A 15,678-nucleotide genomic window follows, 5' to 3' on the forward strand; every position below is an offset into this window, starting at 1 on the left:
ACTTCCCAGTAAAAAGTCATAAAAACTCATTATATATATGGCATTCTAAAGATGGTTAACATCCAACAAAATTAAATCTATGGGACACTAACATCAAAGATCATTATCTACATTTAAAATTAATTTTCTGTGCAGTATAAATGACAAAAGTGCTTCTGGATTTATTTTCTTATTATTTTCTTTCTTCTTTATTTTATTGTAACCATTAAAGGAAAGAAATACTGTAACTGCTCTGTAACGCTTACCTGGAGTTTTTTTGATAAACTGTTGAACATAAAGCTCACACAGTCATTCATGGCCCCTGTACTATGAAGCAGAAAAAGTCCTTTCGGTGTGGCAGAAAAATTTAACAAGGCATCTAGCAAAGTTTCTTCCCATAATAAACTGTAAGAATAGCAAAATAATCATTACATATATATATAAAAATAAATCGTGAAAAAAAAAAAACCTATAAATTAACTTTAAAAAGCAAAAGGTTTCATTCACCTGACTACATGTAGGCTATGTTATCTTTAAAAAAAAAATAATAATAATAATGTGCAAACATCCAAACTCATCCTGGCAGAAGGATTAGGTTACATGGTAAGGAAGGAGCACAGAACAGACAGATGATGCAACAGGGAACTGAGAAGACCTGTGTCATCCATACATGTACCTATGATTTACCGTTTAACTGTGGACAAGACTTTTAAGGCATTAATGTGGCAGTTGCAAAGTGGCAAAGCTGGCAGAGAATTTCTCACTGATGTAAAAACACTTTGAGGAACTAATAAAAACCCATGTTTGAAGAGAGAAAGACTCCTGCTAGAAAATTAGTACAGAATTATGAAAATAAGGTGCAATATATACAACAGTTTCTTTTTTTTTTTTTTAAGAGCAGTAATACTTTCTACCAACATGGCAGGGAGAACAGCAATTACAAGAAGCAAGTATGATGATGCCTTCTGCCCTATAAAATATTCTGTCCCCCCAAAATAAAAGTGAATTAATTCCATGACCTTTGACAAGGTACTACCGACCACTTCAGGCATCACTAGATTCTGCTTCCCTAAAAGCACTTGCTTAGTGGATTCTTGCTTCTAGTTCTCATTTCCCTTTTGATTCCTATCACTAAGAATCGTATCCTTGTGCAGCAGGCAGCTTTTCTCATAGCAGTCAACCATTACCCCAAACTTTAATCACTTCTGCAGAATCCTTGCCATGTTGTGTTCTGAAGCAAAAATTTCACCCAGAAATATATCAGTTTCTCTCGTTCTGTAATGAAATAGAAAATCTAGATGATAGAAGGAAATTGTAGCTTATGCCAATGGTACTGATTAGTGATAGCCTCCTCAGTAAGAGCTCTGCATCTCTGAATTTCTTTTTACCACTAGTTTGGAATTGCTATCCAGTTCACATGCCACCACTACAGGCTTCAGTCAAAACTGTTGTGGTATGTTTGCAAATTATACATGAAATCTATGTTAAAGTATAATCAAAAATCTGCTTAAATAACTGGGTGTGTACTAACACAAACATAAATCTCGATTTTAAGGCTCACAGGTCTGCATGCTTCCAGATAAGAAATATACAGGTATACATATATACCTGAATATAAGGGACGTTAAATTTCAATATAAAAGACAGGATGTCTTTGTCTTAACATGTAAGATGGCCTACATTCTGACTTTCAGCCAGAATGTAGGCAATCTTGCTATGCAGTATTATGAGGGTGTAGATACCATTCAGCAGAAGAGTTTTAAATTAATAACCCATCAGAGCCACTCAAATGAGACTTATGCTAGGATGACCGTGCTCCTGGCAAAAGCCAAAAAAAATGCAGGGTTATAAAATGTTGAATTGTGAATAAAATAGCAGTGTCCATTCATGCTTGTGCACATGCATAAATTAAGCATCAACACTTACACATTTTTTGACTCTAGACTTATTGATGAAGTAGAGTCTGCACCGGTTACAGGAGTGGGTACCCTTTCTGAAAGCAAGCTCATCTGTGAAATTAAAATAATAATAATAGTAATAAACAACCCTTCTTACTGTTTGTTTATTTACACCATTTTTAAGCTACAGATCTTGCTCTTGTTTTACTTAAAAAAAAAAAAAAAAAAGAGTGATCAGATTCTGAGTCCAGCCTTTGGTATGGAATATATCATTCTACTACATTTTTTATTCCAGGAAAGCTCATTTTCCACATTTAACTCAGGCATAAATATTTTAAAGCTATTACTTTTTTTTAAGTTTTTATTCTTTAATTTTTGAAATTTTTAAAATATGTATTTGTATTTTTAATCAGATTTTTTTTAGCCAAAATTTTCATGCAAAAACTAAAAAACAAGAACAACATTTTAATTCTACTTTTGCCACAGGTAATGGAAATAACAACCTCTGGAACCAATGACTCAATGCCAAATTTATTAAGCAATTCTGCCAATTTTTATTTTATTTATAATATTCCTTTTATTTATAATATCTATATATTTTGTGTATTTACATACATTATTTATAATATTTTACTTATAATATTATTTTATATGATTTATGTATATAGGTATGAATATACATAAAGCTACAGAGAGATAAAGATTTTATATATGTGTGTGTGCATGCACACATAAAAACATACTTGATGGTGTTTTAATTAAAAAGATGTTTTAAAATAACTTAAAAGGACCATATTTTAAAATAACTTAAAAGGACCATATTATACTATTCTAATGTAAGTGAGCAGTTGTTAATTTCAGTGAACATAGTAAAGTTACCCTCTTATAAATGTGATCTAAGACATCCACAAAAGATTCCTGAATTAAACTAATTAGTTACCTTGGCCCTGTTAAGTTTCCCTTTTATCATCATCTGTACAAAAATGCCAGCTTCTCCCTCAGAATTCCAGCAAGATCTGCCATGTAAGACAGGTGGAAGTAAATCTTTGTAACTAATGCTCGGATATAACGTTTAATTTTTATTTTATTCATGGTCCGCCATTTCTGATAAACAATAAATGGTACAATATTTTAAACTGCAGATGTTTTGAAATTGAACAACAGAAAAATACTTTAAAAAAAAATCAAGATGGCAGAGTTGAAAACATCACTTCGCTGTCCTAAACTGTTGATTCCTGAAGCCCTGATTCCCCTTGACCTCCAAAGCAATATGAAGAAATAGAATTTTGTCAGTTAAATGTTTCATGATTCAATTCCACACACTCATGCTATTTATCCTTTATGTGTCAAAACAATTTGTCTAAATGATGTTATATATCATAATAAAATCTTTTGATGTGCAAAGTTTTTTTTTGTGTATGTGTAGATGCTATGGTACTCTAGAGCAAATAAATGGAAATACCCATCAAAAGCATATGACAGTCTGACTGATAAACGTTATAAAGAGCAACAAGTTAGTTCAAGTAAGACTGACTATTTACATACCAGGAAAGCACAAAAAGATTGACAGATTTTTGAGTTACGTGAATTACAGCATGATTAAATTGAACTAAACTCCAGAGTTCTCAATGCAAGGAAGAACATTTCAAAACCAACATTTTCTGATGGGAAATAGAGTTTACTGTGATATAATTACAGTTGTAACATTTTACTTTCAATCAAGATTTGTGCTTTTGTGATAATACTTGTATACGAAAGCAGTGAAAAATATCCACAGGGTAACGATTCAAGTCTTCTCTCATGCTTTATCTTTCTGATATTTTCTGCCTTAGTTTACATTGTGACTATGTTTCTAAGCATTATAAAAGCATACAGCATTTGACAAGTAGAACAGATGTTCCATTTTGTTTCCCTTGCATTCAATCTCTCGCCTGATTCCTTGACTTCAAAAAAAAGCTTTACTATTTTAAACATTTTTTTTCCAGCTTGGTCTGATCCTTCTCCTCTAAGAAAGTATTTTACAAACACTGGAGAGGGGAATAAAAAAAGTTTCAATTTTTCAGAATAAAGTAGTGTAGCACAGCTTGTCTTTCCACAAAGAGTTCTAGTATCTCTAGTTTAAATATACTGTTTCAGTTTTGCTGGAAGCCAAAATTGAAGTTTTATACACTACCCTTATCTAAATATTGACAATGTAATTTTAATGATTCCAACCTTTGTTTGACTTTTACTTCACTGTGAACTTTTTCAAAACTGCTCTTGCAGCATCTGCTGCCATTTTTCCATATTAACAATAACAATAATTGATAAGAATTTTCACACTGCACATAGGAACTCTGCTATAGGAACAATGAAAATAGAAAAGTTTATTCAATAAAGCAAGGATCTACATATTTTGTTCAGTAAATTTATAATAGAAAGCAAAATTGGCAGAACTGTTGGACCCAATTTCTCTCAGACAGAAAAAACACTAGACTAGCATCAGACAGAAGTTAAAGTGCAATCTCTATACTTCATAAGATATCCATGTACAAGTATGACAACAGCACCTGCTTGCACATCTCATTATGGTCTCTTGAGAATATTTCAATGGCATCTAAGCATTTAAGTCCAATATTTGTAATCTCCTTTTTTCTTTGTATCTTCCACCAAACCTAACCAGAAATTATTCCTAACACACAATCTAAACCTCCCCTGGTGCAGCTTGAGACCATTTCTTCATGTCCTATCACTTGTCACCTGAGAAAGGAGATGGATATCCTCCTCACTGCAACCTTCTTTCAGGTAGTTGTAGAGAGTGATAAGGTCTCTCCCTCAGCCTCCTCCAGACTAAACAACCCCAATGCCTTTAGTCATTCTTCATAACTCTTGTTTTCTCGTACCTTCACCAGCTTCATCACTCTTCTCTGGATATGCCTGAGCAGCTCTATTAATATCCTTCTTGTAGTGAGGGGCCCAAAACTGAACACAGTATTTGAGGTGCAGTCTCAACAATGTTGCATACAAGGAGACAATTGTTTCCAGAGTCCTGCCAGCCACACTATTTCTGATGCAGGCCATGGTGCAATGGGCCTTCTTGCCCACCTGGGCACACTGCTGGCTCATGTTTAACCAGCTGCTGACCAGCCACTCTTCTGGCCTATACCACTGCATGGGGTTGTTATGAACCAAGTGCAGGACCTGGCATTTACCCTTACTGAATGTTATGTGTTTGAACTCAGCCCATCAGTCCAGCCTATCCAGATCTGTCTGCAAAGCCTTCCTACCCTCAAGCAGATCTACAGTCCCACTAACAGTATTGTCTGCAAACTTACTGAGAGTGCACTCGATCCCCTCATCCAGATCACTGATAAAAATGTCAAACAAAACCTACACCAGTACTGATCACTGGGGAACACCGCTGGTGACCAGCAGTCAGCTGGATTGAACTTCATGCACTACAACTCTTTGAGCCTGACCATCCAGCCTGCTCTTCACCCAGCAAACTATGCACCTGTCCAAGCCATGAGTAGCCAGTTTCTCCAGGAGTATACTTTGGGAAAATGTTTTTACTAAAATCCTATGATAAGTAGACAAATTGTGAACATCAGATGACCTCTAGTATCAAGGACAGTGTTAAAAAAAAAACTGATCAATGAATGACAGGTCTACCCATACATCCTCAGAGATCCTGGTTTAATCTTCAAGCACGTAAGTCTTAAAATAAGCGTCTGCTAGGTTCACACATAGAAGGAAATTTTGAAAAGTAGAACTTCATTTTTAGATCAATTCCAAGTACTCTTATCTCACTATTTAAGTATAGGGAATCTTAAGCAAAGAACAACTATTACATAACCTGAACCTCTTACAGTAAGATTTTTCTGATCTTCCCAATCCAAAGCAAGATTTACCTTTTTCCAGGCCTCTCCAATAGATTCATGCAAGCCATAAGGAATTAGCATCTGCAGGCCTTCACATGTTCTGTACATCTGACGACATACAAAAATGAAAGCTCCTTTAACAACTGGCAAAAGCTCGGATCCAGATAAAAGAGAAACGTCGTCATGAAGAAGTTTCTTTGTAAACTGAACAATTACATGAACAGCTGTAGGACTAGAAACAAAATAACATTTTTAAATGTTGGTTTGTAGTCATCAGTGAGCCTTGAAACAAATCCTTTGACAGAGCTTATAAAAATTGTTCTAGGGTTAATGGAAAGAAACTATGATCCACTATGGAGGGACCAACTATATTAATACGTGCAACAGCAGTCAGAATAAAAGAAATGCACAGCAAGTGATTTTACTTTGGTTACGGGTTCACATAAAACAAAAATGCAGTCACAACCTTCCATCTAGTCCACATGACCACGAACTACACAAACTGTGTCTTTTATATGAGTCCAGTTGGGAAAAGTAAAAAGAAAATCATTTTAGCTTTTACTTAATCAAAAAGGCTATCAGCATTCTTGAAGCACATCAGGCAAAATTTATCTTTGTTCTTCCTCTTTCCTATCTGAGAACTACTTCTGAAGTCTTCTAGGTTAGAAATGCAAAATACAACTCTTTGCCCAAAAGAGATCAGTTTCACCACCATTTTCCTCCAAAAAGCTTTTACGTCCATACTCCTATAAAAACGTACACAACTTCTGAGCTTTCCCCTCTCAGAAGACATACATTCCAAATAATTGACAGTCACAGACGTTAGGGTTATTTTCATGACCTGTAGCTTAGATGCTTTTAAATGCTAGTCTCAATTTTACTGCCCAATTTCATACTTTAGCATCAGCTAAGAATGTACTACACACAGGATTACAGGATTACACAGATACTAAATTAGGCATGCTGTTACAAATGTCAGCTTCTGATACAAGATATGTCTTTACTACATATATTAATAAGTGAACGTTACATTAAATCTATTGTTTCAGTAAATTAGGTTGATTTTTAATATTTATTCTAAAAACAAGCAAAATAGACAATGTAAGACTTTGGCCTGAATGGCAGCACTATGAATATACTGGAACTACATTCAGAGAAAAAGAAAGCTCTCAAATGAATAAGAAAAACAAGTAAATCATGGAAATCTTCCTTAATAAAAGTATTTTAAAGTGTATTTTACCTGGTTATACACATAAATATTTCCCTTACACATTCTCCAAAACACTTCCTACTTTAATTGATAATGAGATACTTTTACTCCAAACATAAAGAAAACATATCATGCTACAAAAAAAAAAAATTAAAATGAGTCTCGCTTCATAAGACTAATGCAATTCATTACTCACTAATGTTATTCATTAATGTTCTCTTACCTATCTTCTTTCGCAGAGTTTTTATTTCCTCCATAAAGAAGAATAGAAAGACCTTCTTCTACAGCAGCAAACCTTGCCAAAATATCAGCTACATCAATTAAAGTGGTTTCAAGGCAATTTATATATACCTGTTTGGAAGCCAAAAAAAAATAAAATTATTTTTTAATTCAATGCTTTTGTGAAAGCTGTTTATTCAAGTCTGGCTTATCTATGCAGAACCTGAATGAAGGTCACCTTTCTGATGTCTGCTTAATGGTTTAAACAAAAAGTAAGCAGCCTACGTTCAAATGCCATCATATAAAAACCTTCATCACAGAAGGTTGTAATTGCCACTTTTAATGATTATGGCAGAAATCTAATGACTACACAGACACAGAGAACACACATTTCTCTTGATAAGCCACTTAGGGATGCAAGAACAGTATCTGAGTCAAGGTAAAATACATGCTAACTCCTTCTTTGCTGTATATGCACTGGCAACTCTTTGGCAAGATATGGAATTCCAATTTCACAGGAAAATCTTGTGTGTCCACCTCATTTCTTGGCAGCAGTAGGTCTAAACAGCCCCTTGCTTTGGAACCATGAGGGAAGCCTTCCCCACTGGAGCAAAGAAGAAGTCATCTGCTAATTCCTTATTCACTTCAGAGCACTGAACCTCTGAGCTGTAATCAAGAGGACCTGAACACTTAACATTAGGATTCAGACTGTTTAGTCTAGTACTATCACTAGTGAATGTCCTACCTGAATAAAGGCTAAATTGGCTCTTGCTCGTTAGTAAGTAAACTCCTTATTTCAATAGTAGACAAGCAAAATACATGTACTCCATGAAGGACCTGTCAGGGAGCAGAAAGGGCAAGTTGCTCTGCAAGAGAAGGGAAGTCAGGAGCCAAGAGTAATAACAAGGAAGCCAGAGGCAGTGGCTCTCCATCTGATGGGCAGGTAGTCCCACCGTACCCAAGCAAGTTGAGCAGACCAGGTCCAGTGATGGTAACCAGGTTCACTCAACAATTCAGATCCCTTCCATGGAGATGAGAGAGGTCTGAGGTTAAGTCAGGAAGCTGAATCAGTGAGCAATCAGGGTCAGACAGACCAGTGATCACCATGCAACTCTACAGTAACAAGGCAAGTCTGAGGTAAAACAAGCAAACAAGTCTTGTCTGTGGGATGGGGTTCAGATCAATGGGATGCCTGGCCTCAATGCTGCTACTGCAAAGTACAGGCACAAAATGAGGGTGAGAACCTCAGCTTAAAACCCACTCCTGAGATGGAGTGAGTCCACGCTGAGACATTAGAAGAGACATTTCTGTGGGGGATCTCTGATGAGGCTTCCTCACAGAGCTTTATCAAACAGCTGTCTTCAAGGTTTGACATCCATACCGCTACCTAAGTTGGCCCTGAGCCCAGGCAACTAAGCCCAGGAGGGGTGAAATAATTAGGGAGGAGATGTGCCCAGGGCCTGCCAGTACACAGCAGCTATAATTCTGCAGAACTTATTCCAGGGTCCTAAAGGTGGTCACAAAAACTCTGTTCCTGTCAGTATGCCTCAATCTGAAAATGAGGAAACATTTTTTTTATTATTATTATTATTATTATTATTATGAGGGTGACTGAGCACTGGCATAGATTGCCCAGAAAGTTTGCAGAGTCTCCCTCCTTGGAAATATTCAGAAGCTGTCTGGACATGGTCCTGTGCAAATGGCTTGAGTGGGAGGGCATGGACCAGATGACCTCCAGAGGTCCCTTCTAACCTCAACCGTTCTGTGATTCTGTGAATATACAGAATGAATACACGGTCATGAAATAACCGGAGCTGTTTCCACCCAGAAACTGAGAAACACTCTGAATTACCAGAATTTATAAACAGATGTTGTACTTACACAAAAGAATGACAGTTTTCAAAGCAAGAAAAAATACCCTTTGGTAATTTCCCCCTATATACACCCAGAAAAAACAGAATGAAGTCAACAGTGAGATGACTTTTAGGCAAAGATGAGCTAAGGAAGATTACTGTTCCCAGTAATGCCTGTTAAATACTTTGTACATCAGAGCAGGGAATAAGGCACCGCTATCCTGAAGTTGAAGTCCACTGCTTAAATCCTCTCCACTCTTCTGTTATTCATCAAGGAAAGCTGGACTCACGGAAGCAGGGATTTTTACAATGCTATGCAATCCAGCTCCTGCTTCTTCCCTCACAGGTAGCTCTATATTTTATATAGTGCACCAAGGAAAAATATATGGTATTTACTTTACAATTTAAGGAATTTACTATTATTGCCAGTGGTCAAGGTAATCAGAAAAAAATATAACTTTATTTCAAAACTTGACCTAGTTGCAGGAGTACATATAGATACTATATTATTAGGTAAATGGGAAATCATTTAATTTCCTGATTCTTCTTGTGAAAAAGGTCACGGAGCAAGAGTGTAGAAAAGCATAGAATAGGTTTCTTTTTTTCTCTTTAGAATTTATTTTTTCTTAGTCGGGCTTTGTGGTTTTTTTCGTTAAATTTTCCTGTTACACAGAGGGTTAAAAAACTCTCTCTGACTATTTATTTTTAGAGTACCGGTATAATTGTTCAGAATTTTAAGAAAGGAACATACTGTGCTGTCATTGTCTCTTCAAAAGAGTATTATTATTTTGTTTTCCCTGTGCAAGACAAAAATACACATAGTACTTTGTTTATTTACAATGTGAATACTATGTTCTGTACCAGCTATGCTTCAGCAGCAACTTAAAGAGACTACAGAGCCCCCAAAGTCAACACTATTGCCCACAAACCAATCCTTCTGACTACTCCTGCTCATAGCCACCAAGTTTCTTCTTCCCTCTCTACTGCACATATGGAATACTACTCTGCTTAAAAGACAAAGTAGGCTAGCACTTAACTGGAGTGGATTCACAGCCCAAATGTAAAAAACAAACAACAACAACAACAAAAAAACAGCAGAACTTTTTCATTAGGCCTATTCTGCAACTGAGGAGCCCTATACCCACAATCCAGCACTGGAGAGACAGACAATAGACCCTTCCTAGGGATGCGTGATTGTTAGGTGTCTAAGAAGTGCCAGTGCTTTGGCTGGGAAACAAAACCAATCCCACTTTTTGTAAAGGAAGAACAGGGTTACCCTGACTTTTCCAGCTATTGGTTTGCCAGAGCTGATATAAAACAATTTGTACTTTCATTGGAACAAATATGGCACGTTCTAGATTCACAACACATATACAGCCTACTACAGCCACTGTGCAGTAAATATTCCTGAATATGACCTCTTTTGTTTTCTTTTGTTGTTTTTTTTTTTTAAAGAAAGAAAACAAAACAAAACAAAACACCAGTTACTAAATTGCAGGAGTGCTTACAATTGGTGAAAGTTATGCTACCTATGAGTGACAGCTGGACATGGAACAAAGAAAAAGAAAAAAAAAGGAATAACTGTTAGAGGTTGGATTCATTGTTTTACTAACTAAAAACTAATAATGTATACAACTGTCTCTCTACTGTATTTTATGTTTTACAATAAAACGCAAACATAAATATTGATTGGGGTATTACACAGGCTTCCATCACAGTCAATCAATGCCTTATTACCTCAGTACTATCTCTAAAATTTGATTATCAGTGTCCAAGCTATATGCAGGCTCAGTGACTTCTTGTCTTTTAAAAAAATCTGTGGTACATTTCTGCAGCCTACAATAAGATCAAGACAACTTAATGTGTTAACCCTGCAAAAATATTCATAGATAGCCTTAAATAAAATGCGTAAGCAACACTACTAAACTCAGTACAGATACTCACAAAGGAGTTAAGAGTATCACAGAATCACAGAATGGCCAAGATTGGAAGGGACCTCTGAAGATCATCTAGTCCAACCCCCTGCCGAGCAGGCCCACCTAGAGCACATTTTGGAGGATGGCATCCAGGCGGGGTTTGAATATCTCCAGAGAAGGAGACTCCACAACCTCTCTGGGCAACCTGTGCCAGTGCTCTGTCACCCTCACAGTAAAGAAGTAAAGAAGTATTGACATGATTTAGCTTTTCCAAGACTATGGTTTTAAACGTTAAATAAATATATACTTTAAAACATTTATTGGGAAATACTGTTTACATTTTTTCAAAAAGCACTGGCATATTTTTGATGGATTGAAATATTTACAGGCATTAATACGAAGAACCTTTTCTGAAAAATAAACAAACTGCACTGAAAAAAAAATCAGGAGAATGTTGAAAAAAATTTAAGAATCTGGATGAGGTATTTAAGTTAGGAACCTAAACTGTCTTTACAAGCTTCAGTCTCAGGAAATTAAAAACTTCTCAGTTATTAACTTCTCTCTAAATAAGACAGCTCAGGCAGCTAGTGCATGCCATCTGCAGTTCAGGTCCTCAATTTCTGTCTCGAGACTAACAGTCACCTAGATCAATGTAAGCATCTCCATCAAAACAAAAAAAAATAGGATGGTCTGAAACTTAAACCACTTTGCAGGCAAGTGCAACTAGGTTTTCAAGTACTTAAAGGTAGATAACATTACACAAGATTTTTACAATTTTAATAGAGATTAAAAAAAAAAAAAAGCTCTTTCATCTAACATTTCAGAAAACTACAATCTTCTACAAGGAATTACATATTTTACCCATAATAACTGCTGAAACAATTTTATTTCAAGTTGCCGGCTGAATTTCAAAATTAATAGAAGTTTCCTTTTAAATAGCAGACAGAGCTGATAAGAAAGGTAATATACAAAATATACATGTGAACATAGGAAAAAAATCAAGTAAATTTCCAAAGGGAATAGGCTCTCTACAATTCAATTTTTGCTACTTTTCACAAGATTTGAAGAAAACCATTTTTGTCAGACAAATCATAATGACAGCATGCACTACTTAAGGAATACTGTAATAGCTAATGCAGAAAACACTACAGAAGTTACCACACGATTACATAAATCTTCAATGTAGAAAATATATTAAAATGATAATATTCTACAGATTTAAAAATTATTTTGAAGACTACTACAAACCTCTGTACCACTCAGTAAACTTTGAACGGGATGAAGTAGGGCATCTATCACTGCATCTGTATATAAACATTCAGCAGCACAACCTGTTTGATCACAAAAAACTTGCAGAATCTCCATAACAAGACTTGCTGGAGAATAATTGTCTGTCAAACACAAGAAGTATTAATTTATATTTCAACTTACACAAACATATCTATACAGCATATGCAAATGCTTTTGAATCATGATTTCATTAAGCACTGATTTAACAGAGAGATGAAGAAAAGGTAGGAGAGGAAGGAAAGATAAAAATCTTCACAAGTAACAGACCCAAAATTAAAAATTGAAAAAAAAAAGTTACCAAAGGTCTCATTACTATTATACATACTAGCATATATTAAAAACAAACATTTACCTGTATGCACTGCCAAAGTTGTCTTTGAATAACTTGGAGAGCAATAAATAAGCTGAGTAAATAACACCAACAGATCGGTTAGGGATACACAATCTATTAAAAAAAATCAAAAGAAGAAAGCACTCTTGAAATTAAAGTGTGACTTTAATTTTATAAATAAAATGAATTATGTAAATATGTATGCAACAGTTTGTTTTGTTGAGAAAAATCAATATTATGCATAGAATAAGAATGGTTTGGGTTGGAAGGGACCTTAAAGATCATCTAATTCCAAACCCCTGCCATGTGGGCAGCAACATCTTCCACTTGATCAGGTTGCCCAAAGCCTCATCCAACCTGGCCTTGAACACTTCCAGGGATGGGGCATCTACCAACTTCTCGGAGCAACTAACTACGCCTTCATAGTAAACAACAGGTACATGTACAACTGATACATCAAAGGACATGCATTTCCCAGGGAATCTACTGGGCTAATTCATGATCAACTTTTAAGGCTTAATCTTGCTCCCAGTTTAGCCAATTGCATTTTCACCATGTCTTTCATTGAAGCAGATGGCAGCCAGAGTTTGAAAAAACTGAATGTACATGGCTGTTGGAAAATGCATTACCTTGCCACTAGATTAAGTGATACAGATGGAAAAGAGACAAGCTGTCAGATACAACCCTTCCTCAGGTCTCAAACAAAAAACAAACAACACAGCCAAATGCATGTTGGGAAGTATTGCTCCAAGTTTAATGCAATTATGTTAATAAATCAGACAATTTGTGAGGAAAGGATTGGTATCCATGGAGCAGAGAAGGAGCAGAGAAGACAGATGATAAGATCATTACTTTTGCAGGGGAGAGAAAAATGTAAGCATCATCAATGGATCACTGCTTAAATGGAGTTATACAGATAATCCATAAATGACAAAAGGACTTGATCAGTGGATGTTTCTTCCTCACCACTGTTCTATACAGGGTGTAAAGTTCTGACCCTCAAACCAGAGGTACAAATTACCTTCAAAAGACAAAAGAATTACTATCCAGAAACGTTATGAATTCTATATTGGATTAATAGAGATATTAATAGAATGGAAAGCTACAATTGTTACCACACAATGTATCACTACATGCAGATTTCTCTGGACTTGCAAGGGCTTTTACATCTCAGCTCCCCTGCCCTTATTAACACCTCTGTTCCACAGGTACTGATAGTTTCTTCTACACTGCTTTATCTTAATTATGTTAATAAGTCAAACTCAGTGCAATTGCTTTCAATTTACATTTAGCTTGAAGTACTGATTTTGTTTCACATCTGAAAAACTCCTGGGTGCCTGAACATGCCTCTTCTCCAACCAATTATATCAACTGCCTTGACAAAATATATTACTCGTACCTAAAAAGACTGAAGAAGCACTTACATACTGAGCCACATCTCCTTCAACCTGAAATTAATATATTAAACATAAGGAAAAAAGTGGTCTATTCAACCATATCCATTAAAGATTAAAAAACAGTGATGATGCTGAAAATTTCCCATGCCATCTTTTAACAAAGCTTTGCAGGCACAGAATCACTAAAACAGAACATCATCCTACAATGTTCACAACATTGAAGTGGAAACATATCAGGTATAGGCATACTGCTGCTCAACAGGTTCCATTTTCCTCACCCCTCCCTCTTACCTTTTTTATTTTTCAGCTGTACTGGAAAGAGACTTCGGCCTTGCTTATAGATCAACAATCTGCCTAAAAGGCACAGCGAATGAACAAAATAGACATACTGCAATTCTGGTCCAGTGTAAGAAAATTTCTGCTTATCACCTACAACAATAAAACCAAAAAATTAGAACTTGTCTTTATTAATTTACTTGCCAGTAGTTGGCTACTACCTGTAATATATATGAGTCATTTTGTATATAAAAGCAGAGAGCATAAGTAGTTAACCACTGTTATTAGTACCTTCTCAAAAGACAGACAAAATATTTTTGAAAGAAGAAAATTGTATAGGATTTCTTTATCTTGAGGTAGCATGCTCGAAGACATAGAGAATGTGAATACACGTGCAAACAATGCAATACATGCAAAGATACTCACTAGAATACTGCTGGGAAAAGTCACTGACTCTAGAAGTTGTATTAACTGCTGCCTTGCAAAATTCAAAATAATCAAAACATTGCTGGACAGCTGCGTTAATCTGTGGGGAAAAAAAATAGTAAAATAAAATAAAATAAAATAAATAAAAAATGTCTGGCATTTTACACGAAATGCGTTTACTTTTGTATTCTAGTATTGCCCATTAACACAAGAATGTAAACTTTCACATCACTGCAACTACCTCATGTTTCAGCACCTTGGTTGGGGTAACCATCAAAGAGGATACAAAATTTTACACAGCTACTAAAACACATTAACACAAACTTCAGCTATATAAGCATTAAGACAATCAATCTACAAAAAAGAGTACAGAGAACATGCAAGTAGTCTGAGAACTTAATAACAATCTGTGATTACCATATGGTTAATATGGAAGATTTTCATTATTCACATGGAAAAAAACCTCAGTCTACACTACAAGTACTAAATTGTAAGTTTGGTTACTGGGTGCTGCCAGTGTTATTACTGACCTTTGCAAAACTGTTGCATCATTAACATAACACCATATATTTACATAAGGTAATCACTGTATATACAAGTTGAAATTGTATCATTGTGTATCACAGAATCACAGAATCACAGAACTGTAGGGGTTGGAAGGGACCTCGAAAGATCATCCGGTCCAACCCCCCTGCCAAAGCAGGTTCCTTAGAGCAGGCTGCCCAGGTAGGCGTCCAGACGGGCCTTGAATATCTCCAGAGAAGGAGACTCCACAACCTCCCTGGGCAGCCTGTTCCAGTGCTCCGTCACCCTCACCGTGAAGAAGCTCTTTCTCATGTTGGTGCGGAACTTCCTGTGCTCTATCTTGCGGCCATTACCCCTTGCCCTGTCCCCACAAACCACTGAAAAGAGGTTGGCCAAATCCCTCTGTCTCCCACACCTCAGGTATTTATACACATTGATGAGATCCCCTCTCAGTCTTCTTTTCTTCAGGCTGAACAGACCCAGGTCTCTCAGCCTTTC

General features: G+C 36.0%; 1 protein-coding gene across 5 annotated transcripts in view; it reads right to left on the minus strand.

Annotated features, from left to right (window-relative positions):
• The window catches only part of TBC1D32 (TBC1 domain family member 32), an 87,310-nt gene that overhangs the window by 58,794 nt on the left and 12,838 nt on the right, over positions 1-15,678 (minus strand). For all 5 annotated transcript variants that reach the window (XM_035538410.2, XM_050709695.1, XM_050709694.1 and 2 more), the window contains 8 exons: positions 14,656-14,755; positions 14,245-14,382; positions 12,578-12,670; positions 12,184-12,326; positions 7,171-7,298; positions 5,768-5,969; positions 1,906-1,988; positions 246-384 (listed from right to left, as the gene is read on the minus strand). In XM_035538410.2, coding sequence (XP_035394303.1) covers positions 246-384; positions 1,906-1,988; positions 5,768-5,969; positions 7,171-7,298; positions 12,184-12,326; positions 12,578-12,670; positions 14,245-14,382; positions 14,656-14,755 — 1,026 coding nt within the window. The remainder of the gene's footprint in view (positions 1-245; positions 385-1,905; positions 1,989-5,767; positions 5,970-7,170; positions 7,299-12,183; positions 12,327-12,577; positions 12,671-14,244; positions 14,383-14,655; positions 14,756-15,678) is intronic.

Source organism: Cygnus atratus, chromosome 3 (assembly GCF_013377495.2).
Source record: "Cygnus atratus isolate AKBS03 ecotype Queensland, Australia chromosome 3, CAtr_DNAZoo_HiC_assembly, whole genome shotgun sequence".
NCBI lineage: Eukaryota > Metazoa > Chordata > Aves > Anseriformes > Anatidae > Cygnus > Cygnus atratus.